Raw genomic sequence first — 22,457 nt, 5'->3', positions numbered from 1 at the left:
CCAGCAAGCTGACAGGGGAAGACGATCAGTTACAGGGGAAAGAGAGGCTTATACAAATGATCAGCAAACAGATACAGTAATATTTTCCCTAAGAGTTGCCATTTTATCATCTGAACCTCAAAACCAATCTAAATATACTGTATGTCTTCCTGTCTTTCAACTAAAAATAACAAAAACAACAGAAAATAACAAAACCTAGACAAGCTAGACAACGTATTTGGGCATCATTGGCACATGTCTGATATACAGTATGTAACATTTTGTATAAGGCACACATTAAGGGGATGCTATTGAGTAAATGTGTATTCTTTCTTTCATTAAAGGTTTACTCTATGAAATGGATATGCTTCATTTTGAAATAACTGTAATTCTGACCCCAATTCAATCACCATTATTTGTCTGTACTGTAACTGTTTGCAGAAAATTGTTGCAAAAATCTGTTCATTATTTGAATGAGCTACTACTTTCTTTCTTTGGCAACAAACTGAAATGTAATTAAGAGTGCATAGAGATTGCTCATTTATCAAACAGAATCAGTTTTGTATTTACCCGGTACAGCAGTCCCTGCAGGAGCCAGCGTTGGAAGCTTTGCTGTGGAACAAACACATTAGTTCAAATCAAGCATGACATAATATGTGCTTCATGGCATTTGGTGGACTAAGCCTATTTGTTGTACCTGGTTTTCCACTTGGTGCAACGGGCAGACCAGTACCTCCAGGAACACCGATGCCAGTGCCACCCGGTACGACCACCACGTCACCACCAGGTGTTGCTCCAGGAGCTGCTATTCCAGTTCCAGTGATCCCAGCGCCTAGCAGACAATGAGAAGAAGTGCATCAGGTGGAATCCATTATGCTGCATTACCTTATTAAAAGGCAGGTAAACACAGGTTTAAATGAAGCAGCTTGTTAAGAAATATATGAAGCTAATATATGAACTACTGTACCAGTTTTAGGAGGTTTGACTCCACCAGGATATCCTGAAAACATTCAAATGAGTCTTATTGATTGCTGGTGATTATTATCTCACATTGATAGTGACCTGATCATGGGTCAGTTGAATCAAGTACCTCCAACCCCGGCTCCTGGTATCAGTCCCGTCCCAGTTCCAGGCAGTGGCACTCCTGCTGCACCAGGTACTGTACCTGCTCCTCCTGCAACTCCTGCAGGCAACCCATGTCACCATTCATATCGTTACCACATAGTTTGCACTAACATCTCCTTTACTACAGTTTATTATGATTCTTTTGAAAAAATGTACAGGCAGCTGCTATGGCTAGTAATTTTGGTAACACTTTAGATTAGGGGACACATATTCACTATTAAATATTAAGAGTTTTCCCTCAATACACGTTTAATTTGCTGCTTATTGGGAGTAAGTAATGTAGTTGTTGTAATAGTTATGTTTAGGTATGGGGTAGGGTTAAGGGATCTAGAATATGGACATGCATTAATATGTGCTTTATAGCAACTAATAAACAGTCAATATGCAAGTAATATGCATACAATATTTTATTGTAATCAAAAGAATGGTCAGTTTTTCTAAATTTTCTATTAAATGTTCATAATTTTGCTGGTCAACAAACAAATGTTTTATTTTTTTTTCTATAATCAAATTAATGTATTGAAGTTCATAAAAATATTGTAATAGACATTATGTAATTGAGGTATATTTTCACGAATGGTTACTTGCATTTCTACATGCATCTTTGGTAGAAATAATTAAGTTTTAACAATTTTAATTTGCCCTAAATAGGCAGTGTCCTAAACTACTCATATATTTATATCATGAGTAGGCTGTACACCTCCAGTGAATATGATTTCAGATGTTTTTCAAAAGAGCTATTCATTTGTTTTGGTGTAAACATTTAATAAATATAAAAAACCTAAATATAAAATCTTAAAATACTTTTTTAGATAGACATACAAAATGTTCTCTCACCATATTTCGGAGGTTTAACTCCTGCTGGATACCCTGCAACACCATAAATTAATTTAAGAGAATAATCTTTTAGTTCACAATTTATGATTTATAATGCTTGCTTAATTGTTATGAGAATTTAGTCAAATTTAAATCTTTTAAATGTAAGACTTTTAGGATTTAAGCACAAGTGAACTGTAATTTTAATGTCTTAAATAAATGGCGCAACTGTATATATAATAAAAATACCTCCAGGTACACCTCCAGGTACTCCACCTGGTACTCCACCGGGTACTCCACCGGGAACACCTGCCCATGGATGAGATTTGTCATTAAAATCACGACGAAACAGAAATAGTGACAGATCTGTTTTTCCGTAATGCACATCCAAGTGTAGTGGACTATGATAAAATAGAGCGTGGTTTGGTTCTATGCCTTGGATGTTGATTGGATGTTGATTTGTGAGCGTGGTTCTCAAAAGAAAGATGAAAGAGATGAGTGTGAGCTTGCAGGAGTGGAGTTTAAGAGAAATCCTGCATACGTCGCTAGAGAAAATCCTGGTCCTATGAACCTACTGCTCTAAACATTTTGTATGTCTTTTTTTTATCTGACACATTCAGTTCAGTTCATGGAACTCTCTCCTAATGAGATGATGATCAGAATCAGTTTTTCATTAACAAAGACATAAAAAATGTTCAGATTGGTGGGTCTGGATTTGAGTTATGACATTTTGATTAAAAATTTAATCAAATTTGTTTTCAATTTGAGAATGTCAATCATTCATAATAAGGTCTATAACCTGCATTTATAAAAACACATTTTCATTTCATGCCAACCTTTATTTCAGTTTAGAGCAGGGGTAGGCAAGAGTTTAGTGCCAACCAAACACACCTTAACTAGTTAATCAGGGTGTTCAGGATTATTGGAAAATAACTGGCAGGTTTGTAGGAGCAGGGCTGGAACTGAAGTCAACAAGAAATTAGCTCTCCAGGAGCAGGATTGGAGACCCCTGGTTTAGAGAGTTTCTGTAGTATATTGAAACTCCTATTTATTATAAAAATTAAAAATAATTACCATATTTAGGTGGTTTTGCCCCAGTCCCATATCCTGTGAAAATATGAAATCTGCTTTTACTTTGGGTAAAAAAAGCATCTATACAAATACACATCTGAGAAAATCTATCCATCATTCTGTGACTGGCGAGAAATCATCCACTTCTTTCTGCTGGACCTGTCTGGGACCAGTTCCTCGCTACTGTCTGAATATCATGGGAATTGAACCCTGCTGGTTTGAGTTCTATTGTACCTCATATTTTTATCTTTTCAGAATACCTTAGAGTGAAGGGGTTTCTTAGTCGCATCAGTTAACTACTGGTGTACCTCAGGGTCTGGTTCTTGGCCCCCTCCATTTCTTGATATACACAACTACACTGGCACCTATCATCCAGGTAGATTTTTTTTCTCATAACATAAAGACATGCAGTCTTATGATCACAAAGTGACTGCATCTTTACTTGCCTCAGCCTGGATTCAACTACACCATCTCCAACTAGTGCTCCAACTACACCAACTCCAGCTGAAGACTGAGCTTCTGGTCTTCCTGGCAAGTCCAGTGCAACACCATCATTATTCATCTAGTCTCATCAACAATATGAGGTAGCTTTACTACAAAAGGAAGATCAGACCCTTCCTATCTGAAGATCCTACCCTTGCTATGCAGCGGTGCATTTGAAGTTCAGTGAACCAAAGAGAGAGACTGCATGTTATTCCTCGTCTCACTACATGGGATACCATTCTCTGTCTGCATCAAGTCAAGGCTCGGCTGCATAGCTACTAACTTGTATATTTCTGAGCAAGTTTAGAACACGGCAAGAATTACAGCACATCATGTTGTCTCATCAGGGTTAATGTTGTATTGTACTGGCTGTATATTTGGAAATGTAATATTTTACCTCCATATCCAGTTCCTATTCCAACTCCACCTGGGACTCCACCAGCTCCACCCAAACCTGATGACAACAATGACAGAAGGAAGGACATGTTATCATAACTTGTATATTCTGGAGCAATGGAATATCATTAAACGTTGCAGGGCATTAAAGTGCCACATGTTTTGATAAAAGTAGACAAGAGTGAAAATGAAAACATGTTCAGCAAAATGATCTGATTAGATATTTTAAAGAGTCACGGACTCTTCAAAAGAGGTCCATTCTCTAACTGCCAAACTAAAAAATATGTATTGGAAAATGTTAGTAAACGAAAATTTTATAAATGAAAATTTATTGATAAACCATTTCCAAATCTCAAGTCTATAATTGCTCCTTAGAACTTGCATGTCTACCCATTTTTACTAGTCAGCCGACAAAGGTAGTCAACAAACCATCTTATACGTCTGCAGCGGAACTATAGTTTGCTTATACTGCTTCAGTTTTACTTTATTTCCACTTTATGTAATTCCTAATGTCTAATTTGCTGATTACAAATCACAAACATTCCACAGAACTAAACAAATAGTGCTGATTTGCACACCTGTATAGTTTAAGAGGTTCATTTGTTACATCTGGACCTAATAATCGGGCCCCAGTTCCATTCCCATAGACTACAAAACAAAAAGTGGTGCCAGTTCTTTCACAGCAGCAAGCTTATTTTGAGTAAAGCAACATATTAATAAGACAAACATGCTTGGTCATGGTTTCAGTCCATTGAACATGAGCTACATTTTTAAACATTTTCAAACATTTTTAAACATTCAAGAACAATCTGTTTCAAGGAACATGTTTACAGTACACAAATTGATTTATGTCTTCAAAGCCAAAAGTAATTTAACAGGCTTTTTGATTTGGGGTTGCAACAGACTCTTCAAATATTAAATAGAAAAATGTTTGTACATGGCTAGGCAAAATCAAAAACAGTGTAAACCAGGAAAAATTACTGAAGAAAAAAAAAAGAAAGAAATCCAAGCAGTCTCTAAATGAAAACTGTTGATTACCTAAATTCAATGTCTTATAATGTCTTATAAATAATGTCTTTTGTTTTTTGTTTTAATAAGCATATTTACTCACAATATAAAGAGCTGTTATAGTCATTATAGCTCTGCTCACTGAAAGGCATTTTTGCTTACCTATTCCAGGCACAACACCAGTCCTACCTGGTAAACCACCACCAGCACCCAAACCTAGACAAATAATTTTTATTTAGAGCAGTAAATTCAATGTTACTAAGATCTTGCTTATATATATATATATATATATATATATTGCTTATATCTATATATCTATATATAATCAATGAATACAAATACCATATTTTAGAGCCTTGGCACCAGCAGGGTATGCTTAAACACAGAAATATGAACAGTTGAGCAAAAAACAAAAAACATTAAAAAAAAACACATGCTGAGGTCCATACATTTTAATCCAAAATTTCAAAAAGAGGTTTAAAATAATTAACATTTCTAACATGTCATATAATATTTTGCCTTTTACATTTCATCATGCTTTTATGCAGAATGAATGATGCATTTATATAGCGCTTCATTGTGTATTGCTGTACACCCAAAGCGCTTAACAATCATGTGGGGGGATCTCTCTTCAACCACCACCAGAGTGCAGCATCCACCTGGATCCAGCCACAGTACCAGAAGTGCCATGGGATTTTTAACGACCACAGAGAGTCAGGACCTCGGTTTAATGTCTCATCCGAAGGACGGTGCTTTTTGACAGTATAGTGTCCACGTCACTATACTGGGGCATTAGGACCCACACAGACCACAAGGTGAGCGCCCCCTGCTGGCCTCACTAACACTTCTTCCAGCAGCAACCTAGTTTTCCCAGGAGGTCTCCCATCCAGGTACTGACCAGCTCAACCCTGCTTAGCTTCAGTGGGCAACCAGTCTTGGGCTGCAGGGTGATATGGCTGTGGATGTAACAGTGATGTAACAGAATGAAACAGTGATACCTCCTGCTCCAGTTATTGGTACTCCTCCTGGTACTCCTCCGGGGACCCCCAAACCTGTTCCTCCAGGCACTCCTGAGGCCACAATAGCTTAATTTTTGACTGGACAATACCCTACCAACAATCCTTTATTTAAGTACAGCTTAATAAGTCAAATGTTTTTTTATTATAATGTCAACACAAAGCTCTATTACAAAATCCCAGTGCAAATGGCTAAATAAAAAGCACAAACAATTGGATTTATCTTACATAGCATTACCAATGCACCTAAATCATAGAAAATTGTCAGACCCATACCATATTTAGGAGGTTTGGCGCCAGCTCCTAACCCTAAAAACATTTATCACTATTACTAAACATCAACCCAAAATAAACTATAATGAGAAACAAAATTAGCTTAAGAAATTGAGAGACAGTTGAACATATTCAGACCTCCAGCCCCAGGCACAGCTCCAGGAACTCCTCCGAACCCAGCAACAGAACCATAGCCTGGGACAACACCAGCCCCTCTTGCTCCTCCTACAGACATGACATGTGCAGCCATGCAGTGTCAATTTATTTCTTTTGATTTTATTATAACATACAAGATGTTCAGTAAAAGTGATCTGAAAGTGCTATTTTAGAATAATAACACTTTCTACCTAACTATCCCAAGTACTCCACTTGTACTGACTACTTGTTGAAAGTTATACTTTCCTTATCTTACTCACTCTTTGAAAAATACCATGGCAAACTATGTTTTTTCATATATATAACACTAATGAACATGCTAGCAAGACTAAAACACTAGCAGCTTGCAGCACCAAGTTCTTGCTATTGTCCAGACTCCCCAGCCTACTCAAACCTGTCCTGTACATGCAGTGTCTGAATCAAAAAGTCATGCACCTATAAACCATAACTGGAAGAGAATTGCAAGCAAAGGTGTTAAACTGTTTTTTTCCCTTTTTTTTGTGTGTTCGTCCGCACTACATTATTAAATCACATTTACACCTGAAAGATGTGTAAAAGCTCTTACCATATTTAGGAGGCTTCACTCCACCTGGATACACTAAAAAATAATTTGTAAAGTAATTTCTATAATTATTATTTCATGAACTTTGTCCAAAATATTAACACTTCATTATTAGCAACATTTTCACATTATAACATGAACTGTAGGTTTCATCAGATGCAATATTAATGTAGTGTAAAACTCACCTCCAGCCCCTGGTGCTGTTCCAGGAATTCCCCCGGCTCCCCCCACTACTCCACCAACTGGTGCACCTTTTCAAAACATTTTAATAAAATAAGCAGCAAACCAATCTACTACTTTGAAAAATGCCCCTGGGATATTAAAATCCATTCAGTCACTTCTGAGTCACTTGATCTTAAGGGCATGTAGTATGTATGTATGTATGTATGTATAATGGCCAATTTTGGAACCAAGAAGCACCATCATAGGCAGAAGAGATTGCATGACCAAAATGTAAAACTGATGTTTAGGTGCATGTACATGTGAAATCAGATACATCTGAAATCTGAAGACAAAGCACAGTGTACAGTTGTACTCATGAGCCTCTTTTCCACTGTCGGGTCAGTGCGAGCCAGGGCTAACAGTATGCCGGGCGGGGCCAATGGCCTCGAGCCACAAGCACCAAGGCCAAAAGCAAGCTTTGTTTCCACTGTCGAGCCAGTAGCCCCGCAGCGCAAACCTAAAGCCTTTACACACCTCCTTGGATCAAACGTCACAAAACCCCTCCCCTTTCAGCGGGAAGAATGAACATTATTCAGGTAGGGCACTATAGTGTCATCATCGAACGAACAACATGGAGAGAACCGAAGCAGCTGTTTGTTTGCTCCTTTAGGTGTTTTCTTGGTCGAAGATGAGGCAGCGAAGCCAAGATGCGATGATGGAGGCTCAGCCATGGAAATGGTAAATGTTGTTCAATTACAAAATATAGTTAATTATTGTTATCTTATATTTGATGCGACCCTAACCTGATAACATATAACTTAGCCCTATGAGATATAAGTAACATGTAACATAAGTAACATGAGTTGTTTTGATTATTGTTCTTTAACGTAAGCTTAAGCACTTTACTGCTCAAAAACAGATGTTTTGCTAGCATGACATCACATAATTAGAGAAGTAATGTTAGCCATCCATTGAACTATTCTTCGGATAGTACATCTGTTTATACATATATGTTTAAACATTTATGTTAATATAGATCTTTATGATAATTAGTGCAGTAAAGCATACCTTTCATTGTAGTATTTTTCTGATGATTCAGTACATCTATTTATACATGTGTATGTTAATATACAGATATTTAACATGACTAGGGAAGTATTGTTTACGTTTTATATTATTATCTTGCAAATGATGGATCTATGTATATGTTTTGACATTTATATTCATATGTAGATCTATAACAACTAGATAATTAATGTTTACCTTTCATTCTATTATTTTTCAGATGATGCATCACTACTACACCAATATAATGCGGACCTCAGAGGTGTGGGCCTATCACCGAACAAGGGACTGGTGGGAGATCACTGCTCAAAGATTCACAGATGAGCAGTGGCTAGAGGACTTCAGAGTTTACAGAGAAACATTCAGAAACATTTGTACAACTCTGAGGCCTGCACTACAGCGACAAGACACATCATACCGGTTATGCATTCCTCTGGAGAAACGGGTAGCCATTGCATTGTATAAACTTGCTTCAACCATGGAGTACAGGACAGTCGCTAACCTGTTTGCTGTCAGTCGGACCTCTGTTTGCCACTGTGTGCATGACTTTTGCAAGGCTGTGATTGCAATACTTCGCCCAAAATTTATCAAAACACCTGATCAAGCCCAACTGTCTGTGATGGCAGATTATTTTAAGGAGAGGTTTGGAATTCCACTGTGCGTGGGTGCTATTGATGGTTCTCACGTCCCTATTTTGAAACCTCCACAATACCAATCTCAATAGAAAAGACTGGCACTCCATCATTTTACAAGCAGTTGTAGATGGCAAAGGGATGTTCTGGGACCTGAATGTTGGACAGCCAGGAAGGGAACACAATGCTAGCGTCCTCAGAAAGTCACGCCTTTGGACTTGGGCCTCAGACAGTAATGCCTTCTCTGGCAGAGTAACAAATATTTGTGGAACTGATGTAGGCTACTTTATTCTTTGTGACTCTGCTTACCCATTGCAGAAATGGTTGTTAAAACCATATCCTGACACTGGCCGGCTTACAGAGGGTCAAGAACTATACAACGTGAGAACAAGTCGAGCCCGTTGTGTGGTTGAGCATGCATTTGGGAGGTTGATAGGATGGTGGAAGTGTCTCAGTAAAAGAAATGACTGCAATGTAAATGTTGTTGTTGATATGGTGGAGACATGTTGTACATTGCACAACCTGTGTGAATTATACATGGCTAGATTTGTGCCAGAGTGGGGTGGTGGCCGTGATGAAGATGCTGAATGCCCATCTTGTTATGTTGGTGATGTCCGTTCTGATGTAAGAAGTGCTCTGCTACAGTTGTTCATGCAACAGCAATATTTGTAAGACATCATTACATTGTGTGTGCTACAAATAAATTACTTGAAAAGAAGCTTTGGTTGTCTGTTTTTATGACCTACACACAAATCTTTCATCCAACTGGTATTACATCAAACAAAATCATTTCAATAATACAATAATACACACTACATTGCCATCATACTATCTACAGACTATTGAAAACAAATAACTACACAGTTCTACTTCTAGTATAACTTTTTTCATGTCTTTATTTATTGCACAACCTGTGTGAATTATACATGGCTAGATTTGTGCCAGAGTGGGGTGGTGGCCGTGATGAAGATGCTGAATGCCCATCTTGTTATGTTGGTGATGTCCGTTCTGATGTAAGAAGTGCTCTGCTACAGTTGTTCATGCAACAGCAATATTTGTAAGACATCATTACATTGTGTGTGCTACAAATAAATTACTTGAAAAGAAGCTTTGGTTGTCTGTTTTTATGACCTACACACAAATCTTTCATCCAACTGGTATTACATCAAACAAAATCATTTCAATAATACAATAATACACACTACATTGCATCATACTATCTACAGACTATTGAAAACAAATAACTACACAGTTCTACTTCTAGTATAACTTTTTTAATGTCTTTATTTAGGTACAAATGTGTGTGTTAACGTTATTAAGGTTTGTCGGTTAGTGTTTTTTTTTTTGACGATGTAAAGCAGTTTATATAGAACCTTATTTGCCTATGACCAAATTTAAATAAGAAAAGACAAAAGGTACTCATCAGACATGCATTTAAATAATGTTCCCATCACTATGCGTAGTTGTCTTTAACAATAGCTGATAGTGTAAATCATCACTCTTACTGAATAGGACCTGATTTACACAGGAAACAAAAGGCGCCCATCAGATAGCCATGTAAGTAATGTGCTTATCAAAAAAGCATAATTGTCCATATCAATATCTGCATGATAGTATAAGTGATTCTATTTGAATAGGACCTTTTTTGAATAGCAATGAATAAACAGTTTGTAAATTTGAGACACAAAGTCTTGTAGATTTTTGTGCACTCACTTTTACTTTTATCATATTGGCATTTGCTAGTTATTAAAATCAAAAGCTTTATGTTCTGACATGAGTAAGTGCACCGTGAACTGACATGGACTAACAAAAATTAATGACTATTTTTATTAAGTAACATTAATATTCAATTCACATTCCAGGGTCTAAATATCACGTTATTGGTGTCGCTTCAACCTGCTGACATAAAAAACAACCAGCGGCAATCGCAGATTTGGCAACACTGGTCCGCATACTACGTTTCATATAACTCCTCCCCGAACTTCCCGCTGCCCTGCCCGCCCAATTACTACTCAAAACTAGCCTGAAAATAGCCCAATTGCTTTCGAGGGGGTCCCCCAGTAAAAATCGCATTTGGGGGCTAAAATAAACATTTTTTTGGTGGGGTTCTCCTGGTACAATTCACATTCCAGGGCCTAAATATCACTTATTGGACACTTATCAGATCGCGTCTTTGATAATTCACACTACGTGATTGTCACTCGCGTGAACGAGCATCGATTTGCCTCCGATTTCGGGCATTTGTTGGGCGATTTTGCAAAACCTGTCGGCGAGTGAAAAATCGTGCAGTGTGAACTCGGCATTATGCAATAACTTCCAATAGCCTCCAGTAAAACAGCAAAGTTATAACTTTATTTATATATTAAATGTGTATCAGTGAACAAATACAAGCGTGCTTTGAAAATGTGTATACACAACAAACAGGTGTTTGTGAAACATACTATTTCTAAACATATAATAATAAATACAAATAATTAAAAAATTAGAAACTAAGACAGTGTGCTTTAAAGCAAACAGAAAAGCTGTATTGTCCATCTACTTTCTCTGGACAAGAGCTGTTGCCAAATTTGTGAAGACCGAAGCAAAAGCCTCAGCTTCCTTCTCTCTCTGAGACATCTCTTCCCGTCTGAGTTGTGCCTCAATATCCAGCTCCTCTCTTCTCATCATCATTTCTTTGTTCATTTCTTCTCTTCTTAACTCAAGCTCTTCTTCCAGCTGTTGCTGTGTTATGTCGCGCAAACAGAAAAAAAAAAAATACATGAACAATAAGCTCCACATCTGGGATGTACTCTGAATTCAGGTATTGTGAGATCTGTAAGGTTTGATCAATCTATTTAGCAGGTACATTACACTCCAAATTACCTGGTCTGGTCCTTTGTGGAATGTGATGTCATCCCCCTCTGATTACTGTAATGTCTTGGGGACTGTCGTGTCTTTGTAATAAACATACATTTAGGCATAATTATTTACTGACAACAAACATACAAATATGCAATAATTCTTTGGTGGAATCTGTTTATAGTAGCATACCAGGTGTAGATGTTAGCAGCGAAGGTGTAGACGGTCCTTGCTCAACTTCAGACTCCAAGAAATCGCTCTGAGATTCCAATTCTAACACAAAAAAAAATACAAAATCAAAAATAAATACATAAATAAGTACACATGCATGTCAGTCACTAGCAATATTTTATCTGTTTTGCATGTTACGTTGGGTTGCTAGCAAGGTAAATTAACTCACCGACTGTTGTAGCTGCCATAGTATCCCGAGTGGTCTCTCCACTAATGGAGGGACGGTGACCCAGCACACTGTCCATAATGTCAAATCACGGAAAGGACCTTCTCTGGGCACCGCTTTGTCCATTGTGTGTTTTTATGGCTTTATACTGCACCCGCAATTTCTTTAACTTATTTCTTGAACTTTCATCATAGTGCGCTGGATACTTAGCTTTGCGAGTTCAGCAGTGATGTATTTTATTACATCTTCGTTCCTGCAGACGCCATCAAACTGGCATTGTACATTGTCCTCTGCCCAAATGCTTAGAAGAGCCCTGGTATCTTCCACAGACCAGTACTGGCGATTCTCTATTTTCAGTTTAGTTCGAGTTCTTTGCACGACGTAATACACCGAAATGTGCATCTTGCCGCATACACTCTTACCTGACTACTCGCTTACCGGAGATAAACTCCAATGGCTTTATACTGCACCCGCAATTTCTTTAACTTATTTCTTGAACTTGCATCATAGTGCGCTGGATACTTAGCTTTGCAAGTTCAGCAATGATCTTCGTTACTGCAGATGGTTGACATTGTCAAAATCATACTCTAGATTTAATACTGTCACATGGAATTTATGTTAATGGCATTGAAATTCTGAAGCAGAGCGATGATATCTCAGATCATTATCTAGTCTCGTGTGTACTCCATATATCTAAAGCTGTAAATTTAACTACTTGTTACAAATATGGTAGAACCATCACTTCTACCACAAAAGACTTATTTGTAAGTAATCTTCCTGACTTATCTAAATTCCTCAGCATATCCAATAGCTCAGAAAATCTTGATGATGTAACAGAAACTATGGACTCTTTCTTTTCTAGCACTTTAGAAAAGAGCATATGGTTGCTCCTTCATGCTTAAGGAAGATTAAGAAAAATAGTCCTACACTGTGGTTTAACAAGCACACTTGCACCCTAAAGAGAGCAGTGCGGAAAATGGAGCGCAGCTGGAAGAAAGCAAAACTAGAGGTATTTCGAATTGCATGGCGGGAAGGTACCTTCTCCTACAGAAAAACATTAAAAACGGCTAGATAGTTGTTAAAAGAAAACAAACACAACCCCTGGCATTTATTCAATAAAAAAAATAATTCAAGAAAAATAAAGCATCAACAGGCATTGACATTTCTCAATTAGGCGGCCCGCGGGCCACATCCGGCCCGTGAGAGAAAAAAGTTTGTCCCGCGATAATTTCAAATAATGTGGCATGAAAATTCAAACGTAGCATCAGAAAGCTACATCAACTTACATCGTGTCTACACCGGACGCGAGCAGCGCGGCGCGGTGCAATAAAATACAATAGAACTCGTTATAATCACTGATGCTGTCTTAAATCCCCGACAGTAAATTGCTGACTCGTTCTATTTATAACGTACTGACACAATGTGCAAATGATTTGCAATGCTTTGTCGCGTCCACTGTAGATACGATGTGACAGCAAAAACATGGTGAGTCTGTAGAAAAGAAAAGTGGACACGTAAAATAGATGATTCAAATGTGAATGGACTGAACAGTTTTGAGTGAATGAGTGAGTGACTGATATCTTTGTTATGGAATACACATGTTGGTTCTCAATGAGTTTACAGTTTGAACGTACATTTTCTGTCAAAGATACTAGAAAAGGTAGTATCCTCACAACTATGTTCCCTCCTAGAGAAAAATGGTATCTATGAGGTTTTCCAGTCTGGATTTAGACTGTATCATAATATAGAGACTGCTCTCTTTAGAGTTAAAAATGACCTGCTCTTATCATCCAAATGTGGTTGTATCCCACTATCAGTGCTACTGGTAATACCTAGAATATAAAAATCAACTGTGGGCAGCAGAACCTTTTCATATTTAGCGCCCAAACTCGGGGACAATCTACCAAACATTGTTCGGGAGGCAGACACAGTCTGTCAGTTTAAATCTAGATTAAAGACCCATCTCTTTAACCTGGCTTACACATAACACACTAACACATTTCTATTATTCTCTTAAAGGATTGTTAGTCTGCATTATTTAGGTCATCCGGAACCGGGAACACCTCCCATAACACCCAACGTACTTGTTACATCATAAGAAGAATGGCATCTACGCTAATATTAGTCTGTTTCGTTCTTATTCTGAGGTCAACTTAGCCACCCAGATGCAGACTGTATCCAGATCAGATGGTCACTGCAGTCACCCAGATCCAGTACTTATCCTAGAGATGACCTCTACATCCCTGAATGTCAGCAGAGACCAGGACAACTAGATGAGCCACAAAGACAGATCCCAAGTGAAGACCTTGTCTCCTAGATGGCCACCGGGACAAGACCACGGGAACCAGAAGACTCCTCTGCACAATCTGACTGGAATTAAACTGCTGGTTTTGTCTGGCCAGAGGAGAACTGGCCCCCGACTGAGCCTGGTTTCTCTCAAGGATTTTTTTCTCGATTTCTGTCACTGATGGAGTTTTGGTTCCTTGCCGCTGTCGCCTCTGGCTGGCTTAGTTAGGGACACTTAACTTCCAGCGAAATTGTCAACTTGATTGCACATACTATTTAAACTGAACTGAGCTGGACGATCACTGAATCAATGATGAACTGACTTTAACAGAAATTGAGTGTTTACTGTTGTCCTTTTTCATTATTACACACTATTTTTCCTATTTTATACTGTAAAGTTTTATTTAGGTACAAATGTGTGTGTTAACATGTTATTAAGCATTTGTCGGTTAGTGTTTTTTTTTTTTGACGATGTAAAGCAGTTTATATAGAACCTTATTTGCGTATGACCAAATTTAAATAAGAAAAGACAAAAGGTACTCATCAGAGGACCTCTGTTTGCCACTGTGTGCATGACTTTTGCAAGGCTGTGATTGCAATACTTCGCCCAAAATTTATCAAAACACCTGATCAAGCCCAACTGTCTGTGATGGCAGATTATTTTAAGGAGAGGTTTGGAATTCCACTGTGCGTGGGTGCTATTGATGGTTCTCACGTCCCTATTTTGAAACCTCCACAATACCAATCTCAATAGAAAAGACTGGCACTCCATCATTTTACAAGCAGTTGTAGATGGCAAAGGGATGTTCTGGGACCTGAATGTTGGACAGCCAGGAAGGGAACACAATGCTAGCGTCCTCAGAAAGTCACGCCTTTGGACTTGGGCCTCAGACAGTAATGCCTTCTCTGGCAGAGTAACAAATATTTGTGGAACTGATGTAGGCTACTTTATTCTTTGTGACTCTGCTTACCCATTGCAGAAATGGTTGTTAAAACCATATCCTGACACTGGCCGGCTTACAGAGGGTCAAGAACTATACAACGTGAGAACAAGTCGAGCCCGTTGTGTGGTTGAGCATGCATTTGGGAGGTTGATAGGATGGTGGAAGTGTCTCAGTAAAAGAAATGACTGCAATGTAAATGTGATATGGTGGAGACATGTTGTACATTGCACAACCTGTGTGAATTATACATGGCTAGATTTGTGCCAGAGTGGGGTGGTGGCCGTGATGAAGATGCTGAATGCCCATCTTGTTATGTTGGTGATGTCCGTTCTGATGTAAGAAGTGCTCTGCTACAGTTGTTCATGCAACAGCAATATTTGTAAGACATCATTACATTGTGTGTGCTACAAATAAATTACTTGAAAAGAAGCTTTGGTTGTCTGTTTTTATGACCTACACACAAATCTTTCATCCAACTGGTATTACATCAAACAAAATCATTTCAATAATACAATAATACACACTACATTGCCATCATACTATCTACAGACTATTGAAAACAAATAACTACACAGTTCTACTTCTAGTATAACTTTTTTAATGTCTTTATTTAGGTACAAATGTGTGTGTTAACGTTATTAAGGTTTGTCGGTTAGTGTTTTTTTTTTTGACGATGTAAAGCAGTTTATATAGAACCTTATTTGCGTATGACCAAATTTAAATAAGAAAAGACAAAAGGTACTCATCAGACATGCATTTAAATAATGTTCCCATCACTATGCGTAGTTGTCTTTAACAATAGCTGATAGTGTAAATCATCACTCTTACTGAATAGGACCTGATTTAAACAGGGAACAAAAGGCACCCATCAGATAGCCATGTAAGTAATGTGCTTATCATAAAAGCATAATTGTCCATATCAATATCTGCGTGATAGTATAAGTGATTCTATTTGAATAGGACCTTTTTTGAATAGCAATGAATTAACAGTTTGTAAATTTGAGACACAAAGTCTTTTAGATTTTTGTGCACTCACTTTTACTTTTATCATATTGGCATTTGCTAGTTATTAAAATCAAAAGCTTTATGTTCTGACATGAGTAAGTGCACCGTGAACTGACATGGACTAACAAAAATTAATGACTATTTTTATTAAGTAACATTAATATTAATACATTAACATTAATACGACGACAGCTACAAAACCCGCCCAATGACTACTCAAAACTAGCCTGAAAATAGCCCAATTGCTTTCGAGGGGTCCCCCAGTAAAAATCACGTTCGGGGGGTAAAATACACATTTTTTTGGCGGGGTTCCCCAGGTACAATTCACATTCCAGGGCCTAAATATCACGTTATTGGTGTCGCTTCAACCTGCTGACATAAAAAACAACCTGCGGCAATCGCGGATTTGGCAACACTGGTCCGTATGCTGATGTTGTGGCTGGTCAAGCAAATGTTTGTGCTTGTTTCTGTATGATATAATTGTTCATATATCTATTAAAATACTGATATTCTGGTCTATAACTCCTCCCCGAACTTCCCTCTGCCTTGTATCTTGGTCTCTCGTTGGCTGTAGGCCATCGCCGATGTCGTTTTCAGTCAGAAATCATTGCACACTGCGTGATTGTGAATCGATCGCGTCTTTGATAATTCACACTGCGTGATTGTCACTCGCGTGAACGAGCATCGATTTGCCTCCGATTTCGGGCATTTGTTGGGCGATTTTGCAAAACCTGTCGGCGAGTGAAAAATCGTGCAGTGTGAACTCGGCATTATGCAATAACTTCCAATAGCCTCCAGTAAAACAGCAAAGTTATAACTTTATTCATATATTAAATGTGTATCAGTGAACAAATACAAGCGTGCTTTGAAAATGTGTATACACAACAAACAGGTGTTTGTGAAACATACTATTTATAAACAGATAATAATAAATAAAAATAATTTAAAAATAAGAAACTAAGACAGTGTGCTTTAAAGCAAACAGAAAAGCTGTAGTGTCCATCTACTTTCTCTGGAGAAGAGCTGTTGCCAAATTTGTGACGACCGAAGCAAAAGCCTCAGCTTCCTTCTTTCTCTGAGACATCTCTTCCCGTCTCAGTTGTGCCTCAAAATCCAGTTCCTCTCTTCTCATCATCATTTCTTTGTTCATTTCTTCTCTTCTTAACTCAAGCTCTTCTTCCAGCTGTTGCTGTGTTATGTCGCGCAAACAGAAAAAAAAAATACATGAACAATAAGCTCCACATCTGAGATGTACTCTGAATTCAGGTATTGTGATATCTGTAAGGTTTGATCAATCTATTTAGCAGGTACATTACACTCCAAATTATCTGGTCTGGTCCTTTGTGGAATGTGATGTGATCCCCCTCTGATTACTGTAATATCTTGGGGACTGTCGTGTCTTTGTAATAAACATACATTTAGGCATAATTATTTACTGACAACAAACATACAAATATGCAATAATTCTTTGGTGGAATCTGTTTATAGTAGCATACCAGGTGTAGATGTTAGCAGCGAAGGTGTAAACGGTCCTTGCTCAACTTCAGACTCCAAGAAATCGCTCTGAGATTCCATTTCTAACACAAAAAAAAAAACAAAATCAAAAATAAATACATAAATAAGTACACATGCATGTCAGTCACTAGCAATATTTTATCTGTTTTGCATGTTACGTTGGGTTGCTAGCAAGGTAAATTAACTCACCGACTGTTGTAGCTGCCATAGTATCCCGAGTGGTCTCTCCACTAATGGAGGGACGGTGACCCAGCACACTGTCCATAATGTCAAATCACGGAAAGGACCTTCTCTGGGCACCGCTTTGTCCATTGTGTGTTTTTATGGCTTTATACTGCACCCGCAATTTCTTTAACTTATTTCTTGAACTTTCATCATAATGCGCTGGATACTTAGCTTTGCGAGTTCAGCAGTGATGTATTTTATTACATCTTCGTTCCTGCAGACGCCATCAAACTGGCATTGTACATTGTCCTCTGCCCAAATGCTTAGAAGAGCCCTGGTATCTTCCACAGACCAGTACTGGCGATTCTCTATTTTCAGTTTAGTTCGAGTTCTTTGCACGACGTAATACACCGAAATGTGCATCTTGCCGCATACACTCTTACCTGACTACTCGCTTACCGGAGATAAACTCCGCCTTTCACCTTGACCACGCCTCAAGCCCCAGTTGGCCCGCTTTGGCCCAAGGTATTTGGCGGGCCAAAAAGCCCTGGGCGTTGGCCCCGAGGAAGCCCCGATGAGGCACGATCAAGCCCCAGAAGTGACAGTGGAAATGCGACTGGCCCTGGCACACACTAGCACGCTCGCTTTTGGCCCGACAGTGGAAACGTGGCTATGGATATTTTGTGCAGTGGCTTCTAAGTGCCTCAAGAAGTGATTTGATTGTTTGTTGTCACTCACCTCCAGCTCCAGGGTACAGTCCTCCAACACCAGTTCCAGCTGCCCCACTGAAATGTTGGGAATATTTAGCTGCTTTGGCTTGAGCGGGAGTAAGACCTTAGAAAAAATAAATGGTTTTGAGACTCCATGATCATTATAATGTTTTAATGTTCTTCTAGATATTTTGTATAGACAGTTTTTTTTAACCTCCCGTTGCAGGATAAACCCCTCCAGCTCCTGGCACAATCCCAGCACCACCAGGAACTACTCCTGCACCTGGAACAAGGCAGGGCCATGATCTCTCAGTTTGACATTTCCAATGCTATATGTCATGGTTCTTTATTCCTGCTCTTGGAGGACCACTGTCCTGCAGAGTTTAGTTCCAACCCTGCCTGTACTTTTCTAGTAATCATAAAGGCATTAGCTGCTTTTCCACCGAAATTACCTGGAACAATTTGTCCCAGGAACTTTTTTTCCCCCAGACCTGTTGCTGTCTGCGTTTCCATCGTGGCCTAAAGTACCGTGAAGATTAAGCAAATAGTCTAGTGACGTAGGACTGTGCGCAACTGCTCTTCCCAGTCCAAGACCATTTCTTAATACCAAGTACACAAATTTTGGACTTGCGTCCTCGGTAGTTCAGACTTCGCATGTTCAACTCGTCCTCTCTTCTCATCATCATTTCTTTGTTCATTTCTTCTCTTCTTAACTCAAGCTCTTCTTCCAGCTGTTGCTGTGTTATGTCGCGCAAACAGAAAAAAAAAATACATGAACAATAAGCTCCACATCTGAGATGTACTCTGAATTCAGGTATTGTGATATCTGTAAGGTTTGATCAATCTATTTAGCAGGTACATTACACTCCAAATTATCTGGTCTGGTCCTTTGTGGAATGTGATGTGATCCCCCTCTGATTACTGTAATGTCTTGGGGACTGTCGTGTCTTTGTAATAAACATACATTTAGGCATAATTATTTACTGACAACAAACATACAAATATGCAATAATTCTTTGGTGGAATCTGTTTATAGTAGCATACCAGGTGTAGATGTTAGCAGCGAAGGTGTAAACGGTCCTTGCTCAACTTCAGACTCCAAGAAATCGCTCTGAGATTCCATTTCTAACACAAAAAAAAAAACAAAATCAAAAATAAATACATAAATAAGTACACATGCATGTCAGTCACTAGCAATATTTTATCTGTTTTGCATGTTACGTTGGGTTGCTAGCAAGGTAAATTAACTCACCGACTGTTGTAGCTGCCATAGTATCCCGAGTGGTCTCTCCACTAATGGAGGGACGGTGACCCAGCACACTGTCCATAATGTCAAATCATGGAAAGGACCTTCTCTGGGCACCGCTTTGTCCATTGTGTGTTTTTATGGCTTTATACTGCACCCGCAATTTCTTTAACTTATTTCTTGAACTTTCATCATAATGCGCTGGATACTTAGCTTTGCGAGTTCAGCAGTGATGTATTTTATTACATCTTCGTTCCTGCAGACGCCATCAAACTGGCATTGTACATTGTCCTCTGCCCAAATGCTTAGAAGAGCCCTGGTATCTTCCACAGACCAGTACTGGCGATTCTCCATTTTCAGTTTAGTTCGAGTTCTTTGCACGACGTAATACAGCGAAATGCGCATCTTGCCGCAGACACTCTTACCTGACTACTCGCTTACCGGAGATAAACTCCGCCTTTCACCTTGACCACGCCTCAAGCCCCAGTTGGCCCGCTTTGGCCCAAGGTATTTGGCGGGACAAAAAACCCTGGGCGTTGGCCCCGAGGAAGCCCCGATGAGGCACGATCAAGCCCCGGAAGTGACAGTGGAAATGCGACTGGCCCTGGCACACACTAGCACGCTCGCTTTTGGTCCGACAGTGGAAACGTGGCTATGGATATTTTGTCAAGAAGTGATTTGATTGTTTGTTCTCACTCACCTCCAGCTCCAGGGTACAGTCCTCCAACACCAGTTCCAGCTGCCCCACTGAAATGTTGGGAATATTTAGCTGCTTTGGCTTGAGCGGGAGTAAGACCTTAGAAAAAATAAATGGTTTTGAGACTCCATGATCATTATAATGTTTTAATGTTCTTCTAGATATTTTGTATAGACAGTTTTTTTTAACCTCCCGTTGCAGGATAAACCCCTCCAGCTCCTGGCACAATCCCAGCACCACCAGGAACTACTCCTGCACCTGGAACAAGGCAGGGCCATGATCTCTCAGTTTGACATTTCCAATGCTATATGTCATGGTTCTTTATTCCTCCTCTTGGAGGACCACTGTCCTGCAGAGTTTAGTTCCAACCCTGCCTGTACTTTTCTAGCCATCGTAAAGACATTGACTGGCTTGTTTGGGTGTGTTTGATTGGGGTTTAAGCTACAGTACCTGGATTGAAACTCTGCAGGACAGTGGCCCCCCAGAAGCAGAAATTAGAACCATGGTATATCTGAATACGAAGGATCCTAAATATGGATACATGCTTACCATATTTAGCAGCTTTTGCCTGAGCAGGGGAGAGGGCACCAGGACCTTGACACATGGGAAAACACAAAACAGTTATCAGTGGTGAATCATTCTAATAAAGTGACTGTCATTTAGCACTACTGCACAGAATTTATCTCACCCCCTGCCCCAGGAAAGAGTCCACCTGCGCCTGGTACACCACCAATACCAGTAACACCAGGACCAGCACCTAGTGAAAGAAGGTTTGCTATCAGATTTAGATTATTGGTTGACATTGTCAAAATCATACTCTAGATTTAATACTGTCACATGGAATTTATGTTAATGGCATTGAAATTCTGCAGCAGAGCGATGATATCTCAGATCATTATCTAGTCTCGTGTGTACTCCATATATCTAAATCTGTAAATTTAACTACTTGTTACAAATATGGTAGAACCATCACTTCTACCACAAAAGACTTATTTGTAAGTAATCTTCCTGACTTATCTAAATTCCTCAGCATATCCAATAGCTCAGAAAATCTTGATGATGTAACAGAAACTATGGACTCTCTTTTCTAGCACTTTAGAAAAGAGCATTTGGTTGCTCCTTTATGCTTAAGGAAGATTAAGAAAAACAGTCCGACACTGTGGTATAACAAGCACACTTGCACCCTAAAGAGAGCAGTGCGGAAAATGGAGCGCAGCTGGAAGAAAGCAAAACTAGAGGTATTTCGAATTGCATGGCGGGAAGGTACCTTCTCCTACAGAAAAACATTAAAAACTGCTAGATAGTTGTTAAAAGAAAACAAACACAACCCCAGGTGTTTATTCAATAAAAAAAATAATTCAAGAAAAGTAAAGCATCAACAGGCATTGACATTTCTCAACATGAAAAGTGGACACGGAAAATAGATGATTCAAATGTGAATGGACTGAACAGTTTTGAGTGAGTGAGTGAGTGACTGATATATTTGTTATGGAATACACGTGTTGGTTATCAGTGAGTTTACAGTTTTAACGTACAAGTTTGCTTTAATTTATTTTCAAGATCTGAGGTAAAATATCTATTGTTGCTTTCACTATGGCTATAAAGATCACGCAAAATAATATTCAAACTCAGATTATTAAACATTGAATAAATCATATAATCATTACCCGAGTAATGATGTACTGAGTAATCATCATGGAGATCCAGATTTTTTGTTTGTTCATTTGTTTTTAATATTCAACAGGCAAAGTTCTTCTGTATCTAAATTCAAAAAGTTCATAATTGTTTGAATAAAACAGACTACTGGGGGAAAAAAACTGAATATTCATCTTTTGAACATCTTGTGATTATTTTAACAAAAGCAACAATAATATAATAATTGTAATAATAATAACAATTATATATATATA

General features: G+C 38.7%; 1 protein-coding gene across 1 annotated transcript in view; it reads right to left on the bottom strand.

Moving 5' to 3' along the window:
• Positions 1-22,457, bottom strand: part of elna (elastin a) — an 86,732-nt gene that overhangs the window by 22,697 nt on the left and 41,578 nt on the right. The window contains exons 20-39 of the mRNA XM_016485605.1: positions 21,236-21,304; positions 21,097-21,141; positions 20,774-20,805; positions 18,819-18,876; positions 18,633-18,728; positions 7,071-7,136; positions 6,889-6,921; positions 6,306-6,392; positions 6,171-6,203; positions 5,877-5,948; positions 5,221-5,253; positions 5,041-5,094; positions 3,872-3,928; positions 2,995-3,027; positions 2,170-2,229; positions 1,942-1,974; positions 1,070-1,162; positions 947-979; positions 677-811; positions 550-591 (exon numbers count right to left, since the gene is read on the bottom strand). Of these exons, the coding sequence (XP_016341091.1) occupies positions 550-591; positions 677-811; positions 947-979; positions 1,070-1,162; positions 1,942-1,974; positions 2,170-2,229; positions 2,995-3,027; positions 3,872-3,928; positions 5,041-5,094; positions 5,221-5,253; positions 5,877-5,948; positions 6,171-6,203; positions 6,306-6,392; positions 6,889-6,921; positions 7,071-7,136; positions 18,633-18,728; positions 18,819-18,876; positions 20,774-20,805; positions 21,097-21,141; positions 21,236-21,304 (1,164 nt within the window). The remainder of the gene's footprint in view (positions 1-549; positions 592-676; positions 812-946; positions 980-1,069; positions 1,163-1,941; positions 1,975-2,169; positions 2,230-2,994; positions 3,028-3,871; positions 3,929-5,040; positions 5,095-5,220; positions 5,254-5,876; positions 5,949-6,170; positions 6,204-6,305; positions 6,393-6,888; positions 6,922-7,070; positions 7,137-18,632; positions 18,729-18,818; positions 18,877-20,773; positions 20,806-21,096; positions 21,142-21,235; positions 21,305-22,457) is intronic.

The sequence above is a fragment of the Sinocyclocheilus anshuiensis genome, unplaced genomic scaffold (genome assembly GCF_001515605.1).
Source record: "Sinocyclocheilus anshuiensis isolate Anshui unplaced genomic scaffold, SAMN03320099.WGS_v1.1 scaffold501, whole genome shotgun sequence".
Taxonomy (NCBI): domain Eukaryota; kingdom Metazoa; phylum Chordata; class Actinopteri; order Cypriniformes; family Cyprinidae; genus Sinocyclocheilus; species Sinocyclocheilus anshuiensis.
Note: the sequence above shows the minus strand (reverse complement) of the source record. Positions and strands in the feature narration are given on the sequence as shown.